Here is a 17,442-nt window from a genome sequence, read left to right as displayed (position 1 = left end):
GAGGTTGGATGCCTGCCACTTGACCAACGGTTGGCATCAATAGTGGTCATCCGTAAACCTAATAAACCAAGTAACGATTGCGGCTTACCGACCAATCTCCCTCATTACCTCTGAGGCGAAGGTCCTGGCGAAGCTCCTCGCTACCAGGCTCATGACAGTCCTCCCCGCCTTGATCCACGAAGATCAGTCTGGCTTCATGCCAGGCCGGAATACAGCGCTCAACCTCAGACTGGTTCATAACGTAATGAGCAGAATACCACATCTTCAAGAAGACGCATCTATCCTCTCCCTAGATGCTACGCTTGCCTTCGATTCTATAGAATGGTCATACCTTTTCGCGGTCCTACATCGCTATGGCTTTGGTCCCAAATTCATCTAGTGGATCAGACTGCTCTACACTGATCTCTGGGGTCAAGTCTTTGTTAATGGACATACATCCAGGCAATTTCCCCTACACAGAGGCACGAGACAGGGGTGCCTTCTGTCCCCTCTGTTGTTCGCACTCACTCTTGAACCTTTGGCTCACTGGGTCAGGACTGACAACTCCATCAGTCGCCTCCAATGGAATGACGACACGATTGACAAGATCTCGGTCTACGCGGACGATATCCTCGTCTACGTCTCCTCCCCCAAATCCTCTCTCAATAGCCTACTACACGTCATCACTAACTTTGGCAAATACTCAGGCTTTTCCATTAATTGGTCCAAATCGATATTATATGTACTACACGGCCCACCACCTCCCCTCCCACGAGGCTACTCAATTGAAATGGCCCAGGAGGGATTCAAATACCTCGGAATTTTTGTCACTCCAGACCCCAAAATATTTTACGATCGCAACCTTAATGGCCCACTACAAAGACTTCATGATGACATTTCTCATTGGAGATCACTCCCTCTATCTCTCCCTGGCAGAGCAGCCCTCTTTAAAATGCTCGCACTCCCTCGATATGCCTTGCAGAACTGTCCATTTCCCATAGCCGATTCTTATTTCAACGCGCTCGGAGACCTCAGACTCCTCCTATGGGATGGCGGTTCTCCCCGCATTGCTCTCCTTTCGCTGACACAGGGGTGGTACGATGGAGGCACTGCCTTACCGAACATCCGACTTTACTATTGGGCTACCCAACTGACTGCCATTAACACATGGATCTATGGTTCACCCGCAAACCCGGCTTTTCACCTAGAACGATACCAGACGGGCCGCGAGGGGCTATCTTGAGGCTTTGTATGGTACACATCCTTGAGCCCGATATATAGGCCCAATGTCCCACACACTCACAATCTGGCACCGCGCTAACAAATGACTTGGGTGGGCTAACACCCTTACGTTATCCACCCCACTGTGGACCTCACATAAATTGGGTTCTCTCTGCCACTATCAGGGCTTTGACAAATGGGACACAATTGGCATCGCTACCTTAGGTGACATGCTTCATAAGGGCAAACTGCTGACATTCGAGGAGCTCCAGAAGGCACATGACTTGGCCCAATCCGAGGCTTTCCGCTATCTCCAAATCAAACATGCCATACTCGCCAATGTCCCTGATCTCTCTTCTCTTCCACAATCCTCGCCCCTTGAGGATAGAGTCTCCTCTAGGCAAAAGGAATATCGCACACCTACCGCAAACTATGTAACAACATGCCCAATGCCTTCCAACTTTTACGAGACAAATGGCAAAGCGACATCGGAGACTTAGACGAGACAGAATGGCAGGCGGCATTGATATCCCCGCGTGAATCAGCTATTAACCATAGATTTCGACTCATACAATTAAAGATACTACATAGAACATACATGTCCGCTCCCCTACTGGCCAGGATTGGTAGACGTGCATCTGACCTCTGTCTCCGTAACTGCGGTCTGATTGGTACCTTCTACCACATTCTCTGGGAATGCCCGGTGATTCAAGACCTATGGGAGAGAGCTATTCGCAAAATGACTGATGCTCTAGGGAAGCCCGTCCCTCTGACTCCCAAGTGCGAACTCCTTAATATATGGGACCCCACAGACCTAATGCACTGGAGCAACAGTGGGCAGCTCTGGGCTTCCTCTTACTGAAAAGGGAAATAGCAATGCAATGGGGCTCACCATCTAAACCGCTTTTGATCAGATGGGTTGCTGCTATGGATTTGTGTATGTTGTCTGAAAAAACGGTCTACAAGATCAGGGGATGCCCTGGTGTTTGGGATAAGAAATGGGGGCAATGGAACGTTTATAGAGGTGAACTGTGTACTTCCCCCTCAACTGAAATGGCATTGGCTAGACCTGGCTCCCCTCGTAATCGTACTGGCGATACATTGCTGTAACATACGTATTCTATGTAAAATATGTACTTTATGATTGACTACCTAATACTATCTCTGCTTTGTTCAATAAAATATATATATATTTTTTTTAAAACCAATAAGCTTATTGATGCTTGGAGACTTTGTAATCGAACCACGAGAGAATACACCTACTTTTATCCGGGTTCACCAGGCCTAATCACTAATTGATTATTTTTTATAATATACAATATATCCCAATCCTTAAGGGCTGCAAATATTGTATCCATTCTAATATCTGACCATGCTCCTATCTCTGTTCAATTGGATAGTTTGCAAAATCCCAATAGTCCCCAGAGATGGTATTTTAATAATGCTCTCCTTTTGGACCCTACATTTACCTCCTCTTTTGTTTACTTTTTAAATGAATATTTTTCACAAAGACACCCTGTCCGACCCTTATCATTAAAGGATTTTTTAAGCGATTACTCTACTAACAACTTTCAAGAAACTTCAGACCACACGTCATAAACAAATGTGCAACTGTAAAAAAAGAAATCATGGTGCTCATTTATATAAAATGATTGTCTTACCTGGTAGTTATGAATGTCCGGATTGTTTTTAGCACTACAAGAAAGAGACAAAAAGCAAAGTTCAAAACAATTGTTGGTACATCTGTCCAGCTAGAAAAACATGTACAATTTAGGAGACTAGCAAAATAGTCAACTGCATCCTATGTACTTACAAATTAGTATTCATTTCACAAGATATAGATGCGATTTGATGCAACTCACAAGAAATATTAGGACAATAGCAGTAATTCGAAATGTTTCTATGTACTAGGGTTTAGGGTGTCTATGATTACACCTTCGAACATCTATTGAAGTGCACCCTAAAATAATTTATTAAAAATCGCAACACCAATTGTAACGCCAACAAATCTATTCTTGTACACCCCAGGCTCTCCTTATGCAGGCTAACCCTTCTTTGTTACACTTTCATACATTGATCCAATTAACAAAAAAATACATTAAATGATGTATCCGAAAGAGGCATTTTACACACAAGTGAACATGAACATTATATCATTATACTTCTAACTAAAATTATTTGTTAAAATGTCAAGACAGTCAATGTAACGTTTTGTGCACGAAGCATTTCAAAGAAGACTTCAAATCAAATTACAAGATGAGTGACAAGACAAAGCTGTGTCAAAATATAAACATATAACAAAGGACTTCAAAAAGTTGATTTGGTTGGGAAGGTGGATCCTTTTAGGATATGATGAATAAATATTTAACAATGAGTAAAAAGGATTTCCTCGTAACAAATCCAAAAAATACACTATTTATTTATGATCTGGGGTACCCATAGCTAAAAATAATTGTCAGACATTTCTGGATAATTTTGTTTGATCAGTCCCTTCAATTTAATACGTTTGAATTCTTTTTTCAGTTTTCCAATGTGATCCAGAAAACAGACCCAGTAACAAATTTCATGCAGGATTTGCACAGAAAGACACACACATTTAATAGATACCACTGACCCTAGCCAAGCTTGCGTATTTTACTTTTTCTCTAAATTGCCATTCTGTTAATCAATGGAAATTCGGAAAGGTTTGACAATTGGTTAAATAGTAGTAAATTCATGTTTGCAGCTAAACAGAAGCCTCACTGCTTATTCAGAAAAACTACTGGTTCAAAATAACACTATCTACTGTCGGAGGCTTTGGTCATTTGGCAGATTAGAGGCCCCTCCTAAAAATATCAGGGCCGATTCACAGAACTAATCTGAGACAAAATTCTAATCTTACAGAAGGCATTTAGTAGGAGTAAAGTTAGTTGTTTGTCTTAAGTTAGTTGTTTGTCTTAAAGTTAGTTGTTTGGTCTAAAGTTAGTTGTTTGGTCTAAAGTTGGTGTTTGGTCTAAAGTTGGTGTTTGGTCTAAAGTTGGTGTTTGGTCTAAAGTTGGTGTTTGGTCTAAAGTTGGTGTTTGGTCTAAAGTTGGTGTTTGGTCTAAAGTTGGTGTTTGGTCTAAAGTTGGTGTTTGGTCTAAAGTTGGTGTTTGGTCTAAAGTTGGTGTTTGGTCTAAAGTTGGTGTTTGGTCTAAAGTTGGTGTTTGGTCTAAAGTTGGTGTTTTGTCTAAAGTTGGTGTTTTGTCTAAAGTTGGTGTTTTGTCTAAAGTTGGTGTTTTGTCTAAAGTTGGTGTTTTGTCTAAAGTTGGTGTTTTGTCTAAAGTTGGTGTTTTGTCTAAAGTTGGTGTTTTGTCTAAAGTTGGTGTTTTGTCTTAAGTTGGTGTTTTGTCTTAAGTTGGTGTTTTGTCTTAAGTTAGGATTCTGTCTTAAGTTAGGATTCTGTCTTAAGTTAGGATTCTGTCTTAAGTTAGGATTCTGTCTTAAGTTAGGATTCTGTCTTAAGTTAGGATTCTGTCTTAAGTTAGGATTCTGTCTTAAGTTAGGATTCTGTCTTAAGTTAGGATTCTGTCTTAAGTTAGGATTCTGTCTTAAGTTAGGATTCTGTCTTAAGTTAGGATTCTGTCTTAAGTTAGGATTCCGTCTTAAGTTAGGATTCCGTCTTAAGTTAGGATTCTGTCTTAAGTTAGGATTCTGTCTTAAGTTAGGATTCCGTCTTAAGTTAGGATTCCGTCTTAAGTTAGGATTCCGTCTTAAGTTAGGATTCCGTCTTAAGTTAGGATTCTGTCTTAAGTTAGGATTCTGTCTTAAGTTAGGATTCTGTCTTAAATTTTGTTAAGACAAAATCCTAATTTAAGACAAAATCCTAATTTGAGACAAAATCCTAATTTAAGACATAATCCTAACTTTACTAGTACTAAATGCCTTCTGTGAATACCAAAAGTAGTAAGTTTAGGATTTAGTCTCAGATTAGTTCTGTGAATCGGCCCCATCATCTATAAGCATCCACTGGAAAATTAGATTTTTATTAAACGTCGCAGTAGTTTATTTTATGCTTATTCCCACTTTAAGACAAACTTTGCAACAAAGTCCCATGATAGCAAAAAACAGCCTTCACTGGTTATATCCAGGGACCTGAATTACCTGTCTTTTAATGAACTCAAATAGGTGGATGTGGCTCTTAGGAGCAAAATGCATAGAAAAATCCTGAAAAGCTAGCAAGCTCTCGCCATTTGCTTCAGATTCTGAAATTCCTTTGTGCATATCTCTGTTCCATCAGGCACTAGCAAACTGTGTTCCTCCCAGTAATTAAATTCCATTTCAAAAGTCACACCAGTATGAGACTAATTACAAGGCTAAAATACAAAAACTAATTTATGCTACAACATATTGTGTTCTTCCCCACACTTTCGCCATATGGCTTGAAACACAGCGACAGACTTTATACACGTGTTCTTGCATATCAGCAATGCATCTTTTCTGGTCTTTACACAAAAACACAAGCAGTAATACTTTATATTTTTCAGTGTTTAGGTCTTCCCCCTTTACAGTGAAGGTTCTTAAAGCTGGTATACACAAGTCAAACTTCCTATAAAAAGATCTTACAGTGGATGACATCATGAAATCAAATTAACTCACTTGCATCTGTAACTTTTTTATACTGATATATGGCTCAAAAGAGACAATTCTGTAACATACATTTCTATTTTCCCTTTCCTACTACCTCCTTTTTAGGTCTCGCCTCTAGACAGCATACATGTGCGGTTTCTAACTGAGACATGCTGTACCTACATCGTGGGCTTCCAGCCCGCCTCTACATTTTCCATTTGCTGGCACCATGGTCGCTCCATTTTTTGTCCTCTCCGTTTGTCGAGGGCATGCATACGTCCTGCTTCTTCCATTGTTTAGCCCTCCCCAAGAGCACATCCCAACTACATTTAAATATACATAGCGGGCTTTGTTTCTGGACTACTTTTTTATTTTTTGGGGTGGTGCTATCACTTTGAACCACACCCTGAGGTGACAAAATTAGGCATTTGGTAACGAATAGTGGCCTTTATCCCAAAAAATCACAGAAAATGGCCAAGGTAATTTGAAGTACAGTATGGGTCAAGAATGAGTATTATGTCTATTCTACGACTTTTTCCGAAGTCGAAGTTTCCTGAAAGGTATGCTGGAACATATACAACACATTCGATAATGTTAACATCTCACAGGCAGCGTCATGCAAAAATGTCTTCTTCACCATCTAGAAATTCTCAGTTGCTCGTACTGTCAAATGGTATACAAACCATTTGAAAGAGATGGTCTTTTTAGGGCGCATATACCTAGAAGGATAGGTAGACTTTGGCTTTCATGCCAGCTTATTCGCATGCATTGCATCCAAATATACCTTGTTTTGATCAGTATGGCAATGCCACATATGAGAGTTTGGGGCAGGTGGGGATGCTGGCTGGTGACAAGTCTATCGAAAGACACAATAACAGAGCAGACTTGTAATGGATAGCTGCCTACCATACATTTGAAATCCCCTGTATAACAAAGCTGGTGAGATATGTTTGCATATGTTAAGGTTTCAGTATAAAACCGGACCAAACATTTCCAAGGCCAGCCTCTTTAAAAAGCCACTAGGGGTGGAAGAGAGTCAACCACATGACCGGTGTTTTTTTTCTTTCATCATCAGCCTTAACCCTCAGAATGAAATTTCAAGTTGCAGAAAAGGGTGAAAGGAGGGCAAAAAAGAAAGGAAACTGTGGTATCCTGAAAGACTAAGGCAGACCGGAAATGTAGGGTCACATGCAAGGACACATTTACCATGTTCGCATCAAAACCTATGGTTGCCTTGCTCGGCAACTGGCTGTGTAGATTTCTCCTTTTGTTTACCAACTTCACATTCATCAATGCTAACCCTTAGCATTGCAGGAAAGGGAGACATGGTGCCTGGACAAAATCCTGGTACTGGTTACCTAACAGTAGAACCTCTTGGGGGAGAGGAAGCGGCATTACAGCCAGGCCTGCTGACTTTGGAGCTGGGGGAACCAGGTTAAATTCTTGGCACCAGCTCAACATCCTGTGATTCTGGGGAAATCACTTAATGTACCCGTGCCTACCAAAAATGAATGTGTCCTGGTGTGATGTAACTGGTGCTCATGTAAAGAACTCCAATACCTTCGGGTTGAGTAACTATACCGATTTGGGCCCTTATCGACCCTAGATGTAAATGACTGACTATCTATTAGCCAGAACCTAGCAGGGAATTATAATAATTTTAGTACTGAAACTCAATGCGAATCAGCCCTAAATAGTTCAAATAGAACTGAACTAATGGATGAGGGGGATAGTAAGTATAAAGGTGAAGGAACATCTGGGTCTGACAATATCAGCAGGGTTCCCAAAGAAATGGACAATGTAGGGATCTTTAAACAAGCCATGCAAAAAGAGTCTGGACCAACAGAGCAGTATGAATCTGTCCCTGTAGTAATTCAATCCAAATGAAAACATTTTAGGGTCTTGTTTTGGAACGTAGCAGGCCTTAGGAATAAAGTGAAAGACATGCCTTGGAATGATTTTATAAACAGTTTTGACATCTTGTATATTCAAGAAACCTGGGCCATCAATGAGGTACATATTAATGGCTTCAGGACATTACACACACAAGCAACTCATACTTTGAGCGAAAGACCTAAGGGTGGAATCTGTGTATATGTCTCAAATATGGTTGGAGCCCAGAAGATCGAAATAATTAGTTCTGAATTGTATCAGATTGTACTGATCCACATAGAAGCGAAATGTATACTGGTTGTAATTAACCTTTATAATAACGTTGAAAAAGGGCAATTGGGCGCTACCACAAAGAAGTTGAGCCAGGATATTAGTAAACTAATACCAAAAGGTGAGATTTGGCAGGCGTGGATTCGCTACTCATGGAGTGAGATGCACGCCTTTTGAGCTCCGGGCCGCCGCCACATATATTAGCCATTATCAGCGATGCTCTGACCTGCAAGCGACTCTAGCCAGCGGACATCCGTTGCGGAGTAGCTGGTGGTTCTTTGTGAGGGATTGGAGGTCTCCCTGGCACCTGGGAGCGGAGACCCTGACGCTGCTGGAAGCGAGGCCTGGAGGCGAACGTTCAGCCCGCCATTTTATACGCCCGGGTCCGGCGTGGCTCCTGCCTCTAACTGCCTGGACTCCACCCTCCTGGTGCTCAGAGGGATCGGCCGGGACCCAGTGACCCTTCGACTCTGCAGAACCTTTGGCGACTCCCTGCTGGGTGAGGTAGCTGTCTGGCTGGTGGGAGCGGCTCTGAGGACATGGCGCCCGCCATTTTCGGCGCCCGGAGCCGGCTCTGCACCGCTTGACCCGCACCCGGCGCCTTCCACTACCGGAGATCCACTGCGCTGCTGCATGGCGACGGGTGATGGGGGCCCGGCAATAGAGGCAGAGAGGTCTGTAATTGCCTCTTGCCTGACACGGCACCTGTCATCTCTGGCGCCCAAAGCCTGCTCGGCGCCTCGTGTCCTGGGGCACACCTGGTGTGAGACTGAGGCCTGAAGTACTGATCGGGGTCGCGCTGAGGAGCCCGCAAAAGAACTGCAGTGGTGAGGCTTCTCCTTTGGCAGGGGCCTGGACGGGAGGCCAGGAGAGGCCTGGAGTTGAGCACCCGCCATTTTCCCTGCCAGAGCTTGGAGGCCGGGGGGGGGGCCTGGAGACCTACTGTGACCTCGAAGGACCTCACTAGCCCCGGAAGGGGAGCGGATGCTGCAGGGGCCCAGTTTGCCTGTATACTGGCTGCTTTGTGGAAGACGCTGCGGGGTGCGCCAATCAGCCCTGTTGTTTGAGCTGTGGAGGGCGGTGGAGCGAAGAAGAAGCCTGCCATTTTGAAACCGGAGTGCAGCTTAGATCTCATCTGGAGGTTGGTGACTGGCTCGAGGTGATGGGGCCCCAGAGACCAGGCCCTGAGCAGGTACAGTGGTGGGGGGGTGCCCTCGCCACCGCGGGGGGGGGTGCACTACTGCATTTTGGGCGACCTGAATCTCCTGCAAACCCGCTCGCGTCTTGGGTTTGAAGCTGTGCCCCGGCAGTTACTCCCCTGCCTCCCCCCTGTGCAAACTGGACCAAACTACTGGGGTGCCTCCTGGCCGTGGATACCTAGACCCCCCGCTGCTTCCTACAGCACTTGGACGCCCCCTCCTGCCCCCATCCTTACTCTTCTGACTTGCACTGGGGCACAGCGGAGGGAACACAATGCACAGCCAAAGCCCTCTTGCCGTTAGTCCTAGGCTGCCAGTCCCTTGAGAGGCCTAGGCCCGGTGGGCCAAACACTGAAAGACTTGCCCCCTATTTTAACTGCTTGGGGACTTCTCCGTTGTCGCTGCTCCTGCTCTAGTCTCTACCACCACAAATGCTGTCCCCGCATCCCTCTACGCATTGTGGATACGTCCTTGTTTTCCTTTCCCTTTTTGTTCTTCTTACATCTTTTATCCATAATTTTCAGCATATGAGTATACTACTGCATCGTGTCTCCATCTAGGCTTAGATGCTAGAAAAAGAATGCTAAATTGCTAGAAGCTATTTTTGCCCTGTAACATCATGCCACCACTGATTGACAATTGTGCCTCTACGGGACCAGTCGTAGGCGTGAGTGTAGTTTTTGCAGTTTTATACCACTGGTACGATAAGTCAGGAATATGCAAGGCGAGGACTCCGGACAGCCTAGGACTGCCTTATTAATATTGATTGGGATAGTAAGGGACCGAGGCGCTCTTGCTATTGTTTCCCTCTTTGTGATGCCTTGAAATGTATGCACAATACTGCACTGACTGTCACAATGTACTTACGTTTTTTGCTCTGTCTTCTGAATATTAATAAAAAACGTTTGAAACCCAAAAGGTGAGATTGAAATAATTCCTATCTGTGGCGGGGATTTTAATGTCCATTTAAGCTCGATAGCCGGGCTAGGAAAATGCAGCTTGACAACTGAGGATGCTGACCCGGTGACGCATTTCTCCCATACAGAGAGAGGAGAAATTTTCAATGAGATCTTATTCCAGCACGATTTCAGTTTTGTAAATTGTCTATGTTCACCTAGGGTGGAATTTGGACACACCTTTATTGGTAGAGGAGCCGAATCCACAATAGATTTCATACTTATGCCAAACCGCTACGCAAGCTACGTTACTGGTTATAACATCCACCAAAATGTAATGAGTGACAATCTGCCCCTAAGTGTAAATATAACCATTCCTACTATTGCAGCAAGCAAATATTGCAATCAAGTTGAGGGGGCACAAAATGTAACACTAGGAAGACAAAACAGCTATACATTACGATGGTCTATTCTAGCCCCCTCAGAGTTAAGTAAACAACTCGTCAGCAAGACATATGATTCAATTCTAACGTGCCTGAATGATAGCCGATTGCATGATAATATCCTGACTGCCTTTACCCACATAAATAATGCATTTAACAATTTGCTGCTAGTAGAAAGCAAAGCTACCGGAGATGATAGACAGGGATGGTTCGACAAGAACTGCACAGAAACATATACTAAATTAAAATAAGCTTTACATAAGCCAGCACGAGATAAGGAGGAAATCAGGAAATGCATGAAGTTGTACAATGAAGCCAGGAAAACTAGAAAAAATGATCTTAAAGAAAAGGCTTGGGAGAATCTTAAAAATGCCTCCGGGAGTAAAGATAGCTCCCTATTCTGGCAGGCTGTGAACGCGCCCTTCTTTTCTGTTAATACACCTGATGCACCTTCTATTGAAGTAGCAATAGAAGAAAAAACTTTGGTGGACTTCTTTTCAAATGTTTACTCCCTACAGAATGACACAGAGCGAAACAGATCGGAGGCAAGAGCTTGGGAGGGACCTTCAGGACTCCCAAGATTTCCGGCCCATCGACCTTGATATCATTCTGGAAGATGTAATAAGGACAGTAAACGCAAGTAAGAGTGATAAGGCCCCAGGCCCTGATGGGGTCCCAATCAAGCTTTTTATGTCAATTCCACAGTTATGGTCCCAATATTAACGTGGGTCCTACAAGCATGTTGTGCAAAAGGATTTATAGATACATGGTCTGAATCGATAATTGTTCCGGTTTTTAAAAAGGGGGATCAGGAAAATCCTGCCGGTTACCGCCCAATATCTTTACTAGATTCCCTAATGAAGGTGGCCGGAAGGATTGTTTTAGACAGGTTGCAAACATGGGCAGAGGACAACCACATTTTAAGTGATGTACAGTACGGTTTAAGATCTGGTTTAGGTGTCAACGAGCAGGCTCTTAATCTTAGTATTTTAATTGGAAAGTACATGCAGGCTAAATCAGAGAAATTTACTTGGCTTTTGTCAACCTTACAGCCACTTTTGACTGTGTTAAACACAGCAAATTGTGGGACATTCTTCGCAATCTTAAGGTTGACCCAATTTTAATTCAATTTTTAAGACAGTTATACTCCGGGGCTACAGCTAAAGTCTGTTATGGGCTTAACTGAGAATGTACCACACCATTCAAAGTGGAGAGGGGAGTGAGGCAAGGGTGCGTTTTGACACCATTCCTGTTCACTCTTTACACTAACGCGTTGGAAGAGGAGTTGGTGTCAAACGCTAGGGACCCACCATATGTAAACAAGTGCCCGATAGTCTCCCTTCTCTAAGCTGATGATGCAGTCCTTATGGCACGCACCCAGATTGGTTTAGAGAGGGATCTTACTTTTTATACTAGTTTTATGGACACCCTTGGTTTGAAAATGAACGCAAAGAAAAGCTTTATAATGACCTGTGGGAGAGGGAAACAAAAGTGTAGAAGTTTTCAAGCTGGGGGTAGCAGGGTAGAATCTATTAATACTTTTACACACCTGGGTGTTTTATTCAACTGCACTGGGTCTTGGACACAAGCGATCAAGACTAGGAGCCTTCTGTTTATGAAGTCCACTGTAGCATTAATACATTCCTCAGAAAAACTGGTTAAAAGGCCACCTGAAATTATCTTGAAAATTTACCAGGCCAAATGCGCGAGTATAGCAAACTTTGGGGCAGGTATATGGGGACTCCATGATTCTAAAACAATTCAACAAGTTGGAAAGGCCTTTTTAAGATCCATATTGGCAGTTCCTGCAAGTTTTTAATTGCCACAGCGAGTTAGGTGTACCATACATTTCAGATTTAATTAAGGTACAACCGGCGCTGCTTTGGCATAGAATTTGGACCTCCAAGAGCACAGGGCTAAACTAGGAAATCCTAATCTAAACAATAAAATTAGACCATGCAAATAAGATCACCTGGGTAAAATACGTGAAAAACGTTATGCAGGATATAGGGCACCCAGAGTAATTTCTCCAACCGGAAACGATGAACTCAATACATCGGAAGGAGTTCAAAAAAGTTTGCATGACGGTCTTGGAAGATAACAGGTTAGCTTTGGAAATGAACAAATCCATGGTGGTGCAGCACCAAATAATTACTATAACGTACAACATCCAGCCGTATCTACTGTGTTGTGTGTGGGGATGCGATAGATACGCGTTAACACTTTTCAGATTTGAGACTTGACCAGTCATCCAGACATGAACAATTGGTCAAGGGATTTAGGCCTGTGTCCTTGTGACAACACCTCTTCACAAAGAACCATCCAGGTAATTCTATTCTGTAATTTCTATGCAAATGAAAGACAGATGGATTAAACCCTTACAAAAACAGGGAGGCTGGAGACAATGTCGTCCAGCCCTATTGTATTTACAAATGTTGGATAGTTACTATTGCATCGCAATTATGGTGGGTTTCCTGAAAAGTATATTGAGAGCAAGGAAAACTATAAGTGCCTAGAAGTTCGAGGGGACACATATGAGAAGTTTTAATATTGCGATGTATTATTTTGGCATAGAGGTCATATGTTACAATTGTTTAAACAATAGAAAAAGCTGGAGCAAACTGAACTGTTTCTATGAATGTGTATATATTTATGAAGATCATGGTATATTTAGAATTGAGATGAGATGTTTGTATTGATGTTTGAATTGACGCTTTTATGATTTCATATGCCTAAAATCGAATAAAGCTCGTTTTGACTTTGAGTAACTATACAACTACAAAAGCAATCCAGGAGAAAATCATGACTGTATGTATGGGATGGGCATCAGACTGGACTTTAGATGATCAATAATGCAAGCTGGCTCAGTGTGCTGGTTTTACTCAAGGCTATCAGTCCTAAATTACCAATCTTATTCAGGCTGGAAACTGATCTAAAAATATGCCACTGATAGCACTAGTTTGTTTCATAGTACACTGGGTACTTAAGCAGACGTTATAGGAAAATCATATCACTTGGATACAAAATGGCCAGATGGTGTGTACCATTCAAAATTGTAATGTAGGGCACCAGCTGAAAAATAAATTATCAGAAATCAATAAGTAAATGTTTTCTTTGTGTGCTGTTCATAAATTCCTCTGCCTAGGCAAGCTAATAGTTAAAACCTGGCCTTGTTCCAAGGGTTTATCTCCTGTGGTGTGGAAACATTGTGGTGCCGCTCACCGTCAGGACATGGGGGTCTCAATGCCCATAGTCTGATTGGCCAACAGGATCAGGATTCATGACTGCCAGGCCAAAACTTTTTGCAGAGCAGTAATTGTTGGAGGGTAATTGCTGCAGCATACTCATCCCATGTGGCAGATTTTCTTCCACACATTGTGAGGTCAGGGTTCACCAACCACAATGAATTCAATGGGCTGGTGACTCCCTACTGCCTGTGCCCCAGGCACCATGAGACTCTCTCCCCTAATAACAAAAATCAGAGTGTGTAATTTAATTCTAATAACATTTCTGAACTGCACCAGCAACTCAATTAGCACTACTATGGGAATTCAACCACTCAATACTCGAAAATATGCTCTGACCTTTTTAGATCTCGGCTCAAGACAGCATGTAAGCGATGTCTTGAACAGAGACATACTGTATCTACATCGGGGGCTTACAGCCCGCACATAGGCTTCCCATTTACTGCCATCATTGTTGCTCCACTTTTCATCCTCCCCATTTATCAAGGGCATCCATACGTCATGCCTTTTCTGGTGTCTAGCAATCACCGAGCGCACCACCCAACTACATTTTAACATACCCAGAGGGCATTATTTCTGTACTTCTTTTTTATTTTTCTGGACAGTGTTCTCGCTTCCAACCACACCCTATATGATGTAACACGCTACCCATGTACACAAGCACTTCAGCGACAAACACACGTGTAGTAAGGGCTGTATATGTTGCTATGTAAGACAGCACGGTCTGCAAGCTAGAACTCTAGAAGGTTATGATGACCAACTGCGTTTCGTGGTCTGGTCTGCAGTATGGTGATGCGCAGAGGTGTCTGATTTGAAATACATTGAAGCATTATGCTGTGCACCTCTTAACTAGCAGTTTGGAAAATTTAATGAGGCACGTCTGGTTTATTTTTGCCTGTTTTCGGTCCAGGGAAAGGGCCCTCCCCCCACTTCTGTACAACAACCCACTTCATCACCTCCACTTCTCTAGGAGATTCAGACTCCATCTGCTTCGAACCTACTTTCCCCTCCTGAGGCGGAAGCCGGGAGGTCTCCCTACTTTTCTTTTATTTAGAACACTTGACTCGTGTTTTTTTTAAAATTTACAATTTCACTGTGTGCCTCTGCAGTTGTGCTCGCGCTTGTGTCTAAAGCGTGCAGGAGCACAGCGCTGCTTATTTTTCGATCTCCCAGCGCTTGTAAGCGCTTTGCTTCCCCCCCCTCCCTTGCCTGGGACTCTGAGACCGCCCTCGGCTGAGTATTGACGCCGAGGGCTGGGATCTCATCTTGGCAGCCATCTTGGGGGTAGGACTTCCACACGCGCGCTCTAGCAGCGCTATAAAAGGGAACCGGATCACTTTGCAGGTGATTACCATCTGCTTCGAACCTACTTTCCCCTCCTGAGGCGGAAGCCGGGAGGTCTCCCTACTTTTCTTTTATTTAGAACACTTGACTCGTGTTTTTTTAAAATTTACAATTTACAATTTACAATTTCACTGTGTGCCTCTGCAGTTGTGCTCGCGCTTGTGTCTAAAGCGTGCAGGAGCACAGCGCTGCTTATTTTTCGATCTCCCAGCGCTTGTAAGCGCTTTGCTTCCCCCCCCTCCCTTGCCTGGGACTCTGAGACCGCCCTCGGCTGAGTATTGACGCCGAGGGCTGGGATCTCATCTTGGCAGCCATCTTGGGGGTAGGACTTCCACACGCGCGCTCTAGCAGCGCTATAAAAGGGAACCGGATCACTTTGCAGGTGATTACCATCTGCTTCGAACCTACTTTCCCCTCCTGAGGCGGAAGCCGGGAGGTCTCCCTACTTTTCTTTTATTTAGAACACTTGACTCGTGTTTTTTTAAAATTTACAATTTCACTGTGTGCCTCTGCAGTTGTGCTCGCGCTTGTGTCTAAAGCGTGCAGGAGCACAGCGCTGCTTATTTTTCGATCTCCCAGCGCTTGTAAGCGCTTTGCTTCCCCCCCCTCCCTTGCCTGGGACTCTGAGACCGCCCTCGGCTGAGTATTGACGCCGAGGGCTGGGATCTCATCTTGGCAGCCATCTTGGGGGTAGGACTTCCACACGCGCGCTCTAGCAGCGCTATAAAAAGCTCACCTCTTTCTCCGCGCAGCGGACGCGTTCAGCGGCCGCGCCGGATCTGCGCCGGAGTCGTGCCCGTCTGCGCCCGTCAGCGTCCCGGAGGCGTTTGGCGTGGCAGGTACCTCTGGCCACTATGTGCTGCTATTCCGCTCAGGAGCTCTTGTTATTGCGCAATCGCAATACTTCATGCCTATCAGTCTTCCCTAGCCGGTATAAGGGTAAGCATAAGTGCCCTGCCTGTCTTTGGCACCCTGTTTGCACCCTCCCTTCCCATTTGTCTGTTAAGGAGAGTAGCTCTAAACATATCTGTCTACTCCTTAATACGAGGTCATTGCATCGCCACACTCAAGAGATCTTTGATCTTCTGTCAACTATCAGTCCCACCTGTCTGATGCTTACTGAGACATGGCTCAATGATTCCTCTAATCCGGACATAGTGGCTGCCATTCCCACTGACTACACCATCTATCGTCAGGATAGAGACAAGGGAAGGGGAGGAGGAGTCGCCCTGATTGTGAAGAATTCTCTTCCGTGCACGGTCACTCACACACATACCATCGAAGGGACCGATTCATTAGCCTTCACCATCTCTTTATCACCGCAACAAGCATTGAAGGGTATGATCGTTTACAGACCCCCGGGCGCTGTCGGCTCTTTTTTCGAGGACCTCCAACAGGCCATGTCGGTCCTTGTTTTGAGATCGGAGCAGTGCTTATTGGTAGGCGATTTTAATTTTCACATGGACGACCACAATGACCAAAATGCCATCAAATTGTTGGATATTACATCTACCCTGGGCCTTTCCCCTTATCTTTTTGGTCCTACCCACGATAAAGGCCACACACTTGATCAGGTTTTTTCCACCATACCTATCATGAACGTTACACTCTCGCCTATCGTTTGGTCTGACCATTTCCTGGCCCACTTCGAAATACATTCTATCTCGGCCCCCCCTGCCAGAACTACGAGACAGCAGGGCAGCAACTACAGAACACTGCACAGGGTGACCTCGGACATGCTCACACATGCCTTAATTGATCACCCTGTGGTCTGTACTGGGGATCTAGAGGAAGATCTGGAGAGCTTACAATCATGGCTCCTCGCCAGACTCGATGAGTTCGCTCCCCTCCAGCCACCCAGGTCCGCTGCTCGACGGGTCTCTGCTCCCTGGTTCACGGAGGACCTAGCCATTGCCCGCAGGCATTGCAAAGTGGCAGAGCGTGCATGGAGAGCCCAGTATGAGCCTGAGGCTAAACAACGTTATAAAACAACGATGAAGGCATACCATGTACTTGTTCTTCAGAGCAAGAAACGATATCTCGCCAAAAGGATTGACGACGCTGCCAACTCCTGTAAGGAGATTTTCTCAATCGTGCGGGAATTTACTGGCCCTCGGTCTGTTTCCACTCAGAGTGCCCCGACAGAGATCTGGGCCAACACTATTGCCAACTTTTTTACCACCAAAATCAGGCAAATCCAGGCCTCCTTTCCGCAGAGAGACCTGGATAATGTGTCTGTGAGGCCGATTGAGGCAGTGCCTCTGTCTCCACCGGGCCCAGTCCTGCTCGATTTTCCTCCTCTCTCGGCTGACATATCTTTAACCCTGATGAGGAACCTTAAGTCGGGCTCACCATTAGACCCATG

At 44.5% G+C, this 17,442-nt stretch overlaps 1 protein-coding gene across 2 annotated transcripts in view; it reads right to left on the bottom strand.

The window, feature by feature from the left end:
• The window catches only part of EPB41L4B (erythrocyte membrane protein band 4.1 like 4B), a 935,352-nt gene that overhangs the window by 36,964 nt on the left and 880,946 nt on the right, over window positions 1-17,442 (bottom strand). The window contains exon 14 of one of the 2 annotated variants that reach the window (XR_013610581.1): window positions 2,414-2,895. Coding sequence is in view for 1 of the 2 variants with exons in the window: in XM_078687730.1 (XP_078543856.1) it covers window positions 2,862-2,895 (34 nt within the window). In the remaining variant the exon portion in view is untranslated. The remainder of the gene's footprint in view (window positions 1-2,413; window positions 2,896-17,442) is intronic. The other variant, XM_078687730.1, reaches the window with a different exon arrangement.

The sequence above is a fragment of the Lissotriton helveticus genome, chromosome 4_1 (genome assembly GCF_964261635.1).
Source record: "Lissotriton helveticus chromosome 4_1, aLisHel1.1, whole genome shotgun sequence".
Lineage (NCBI taxonomy): Eukaryota > Metazoa > Chordata > Amphibia > Caudata > Salamandridae > Lissotriton > Lissotriton helveticus.
Note: the sequence above shows the minus strand (reverse complement) of the source record. Positions and strands in the feature narration are given on the sequence as shown.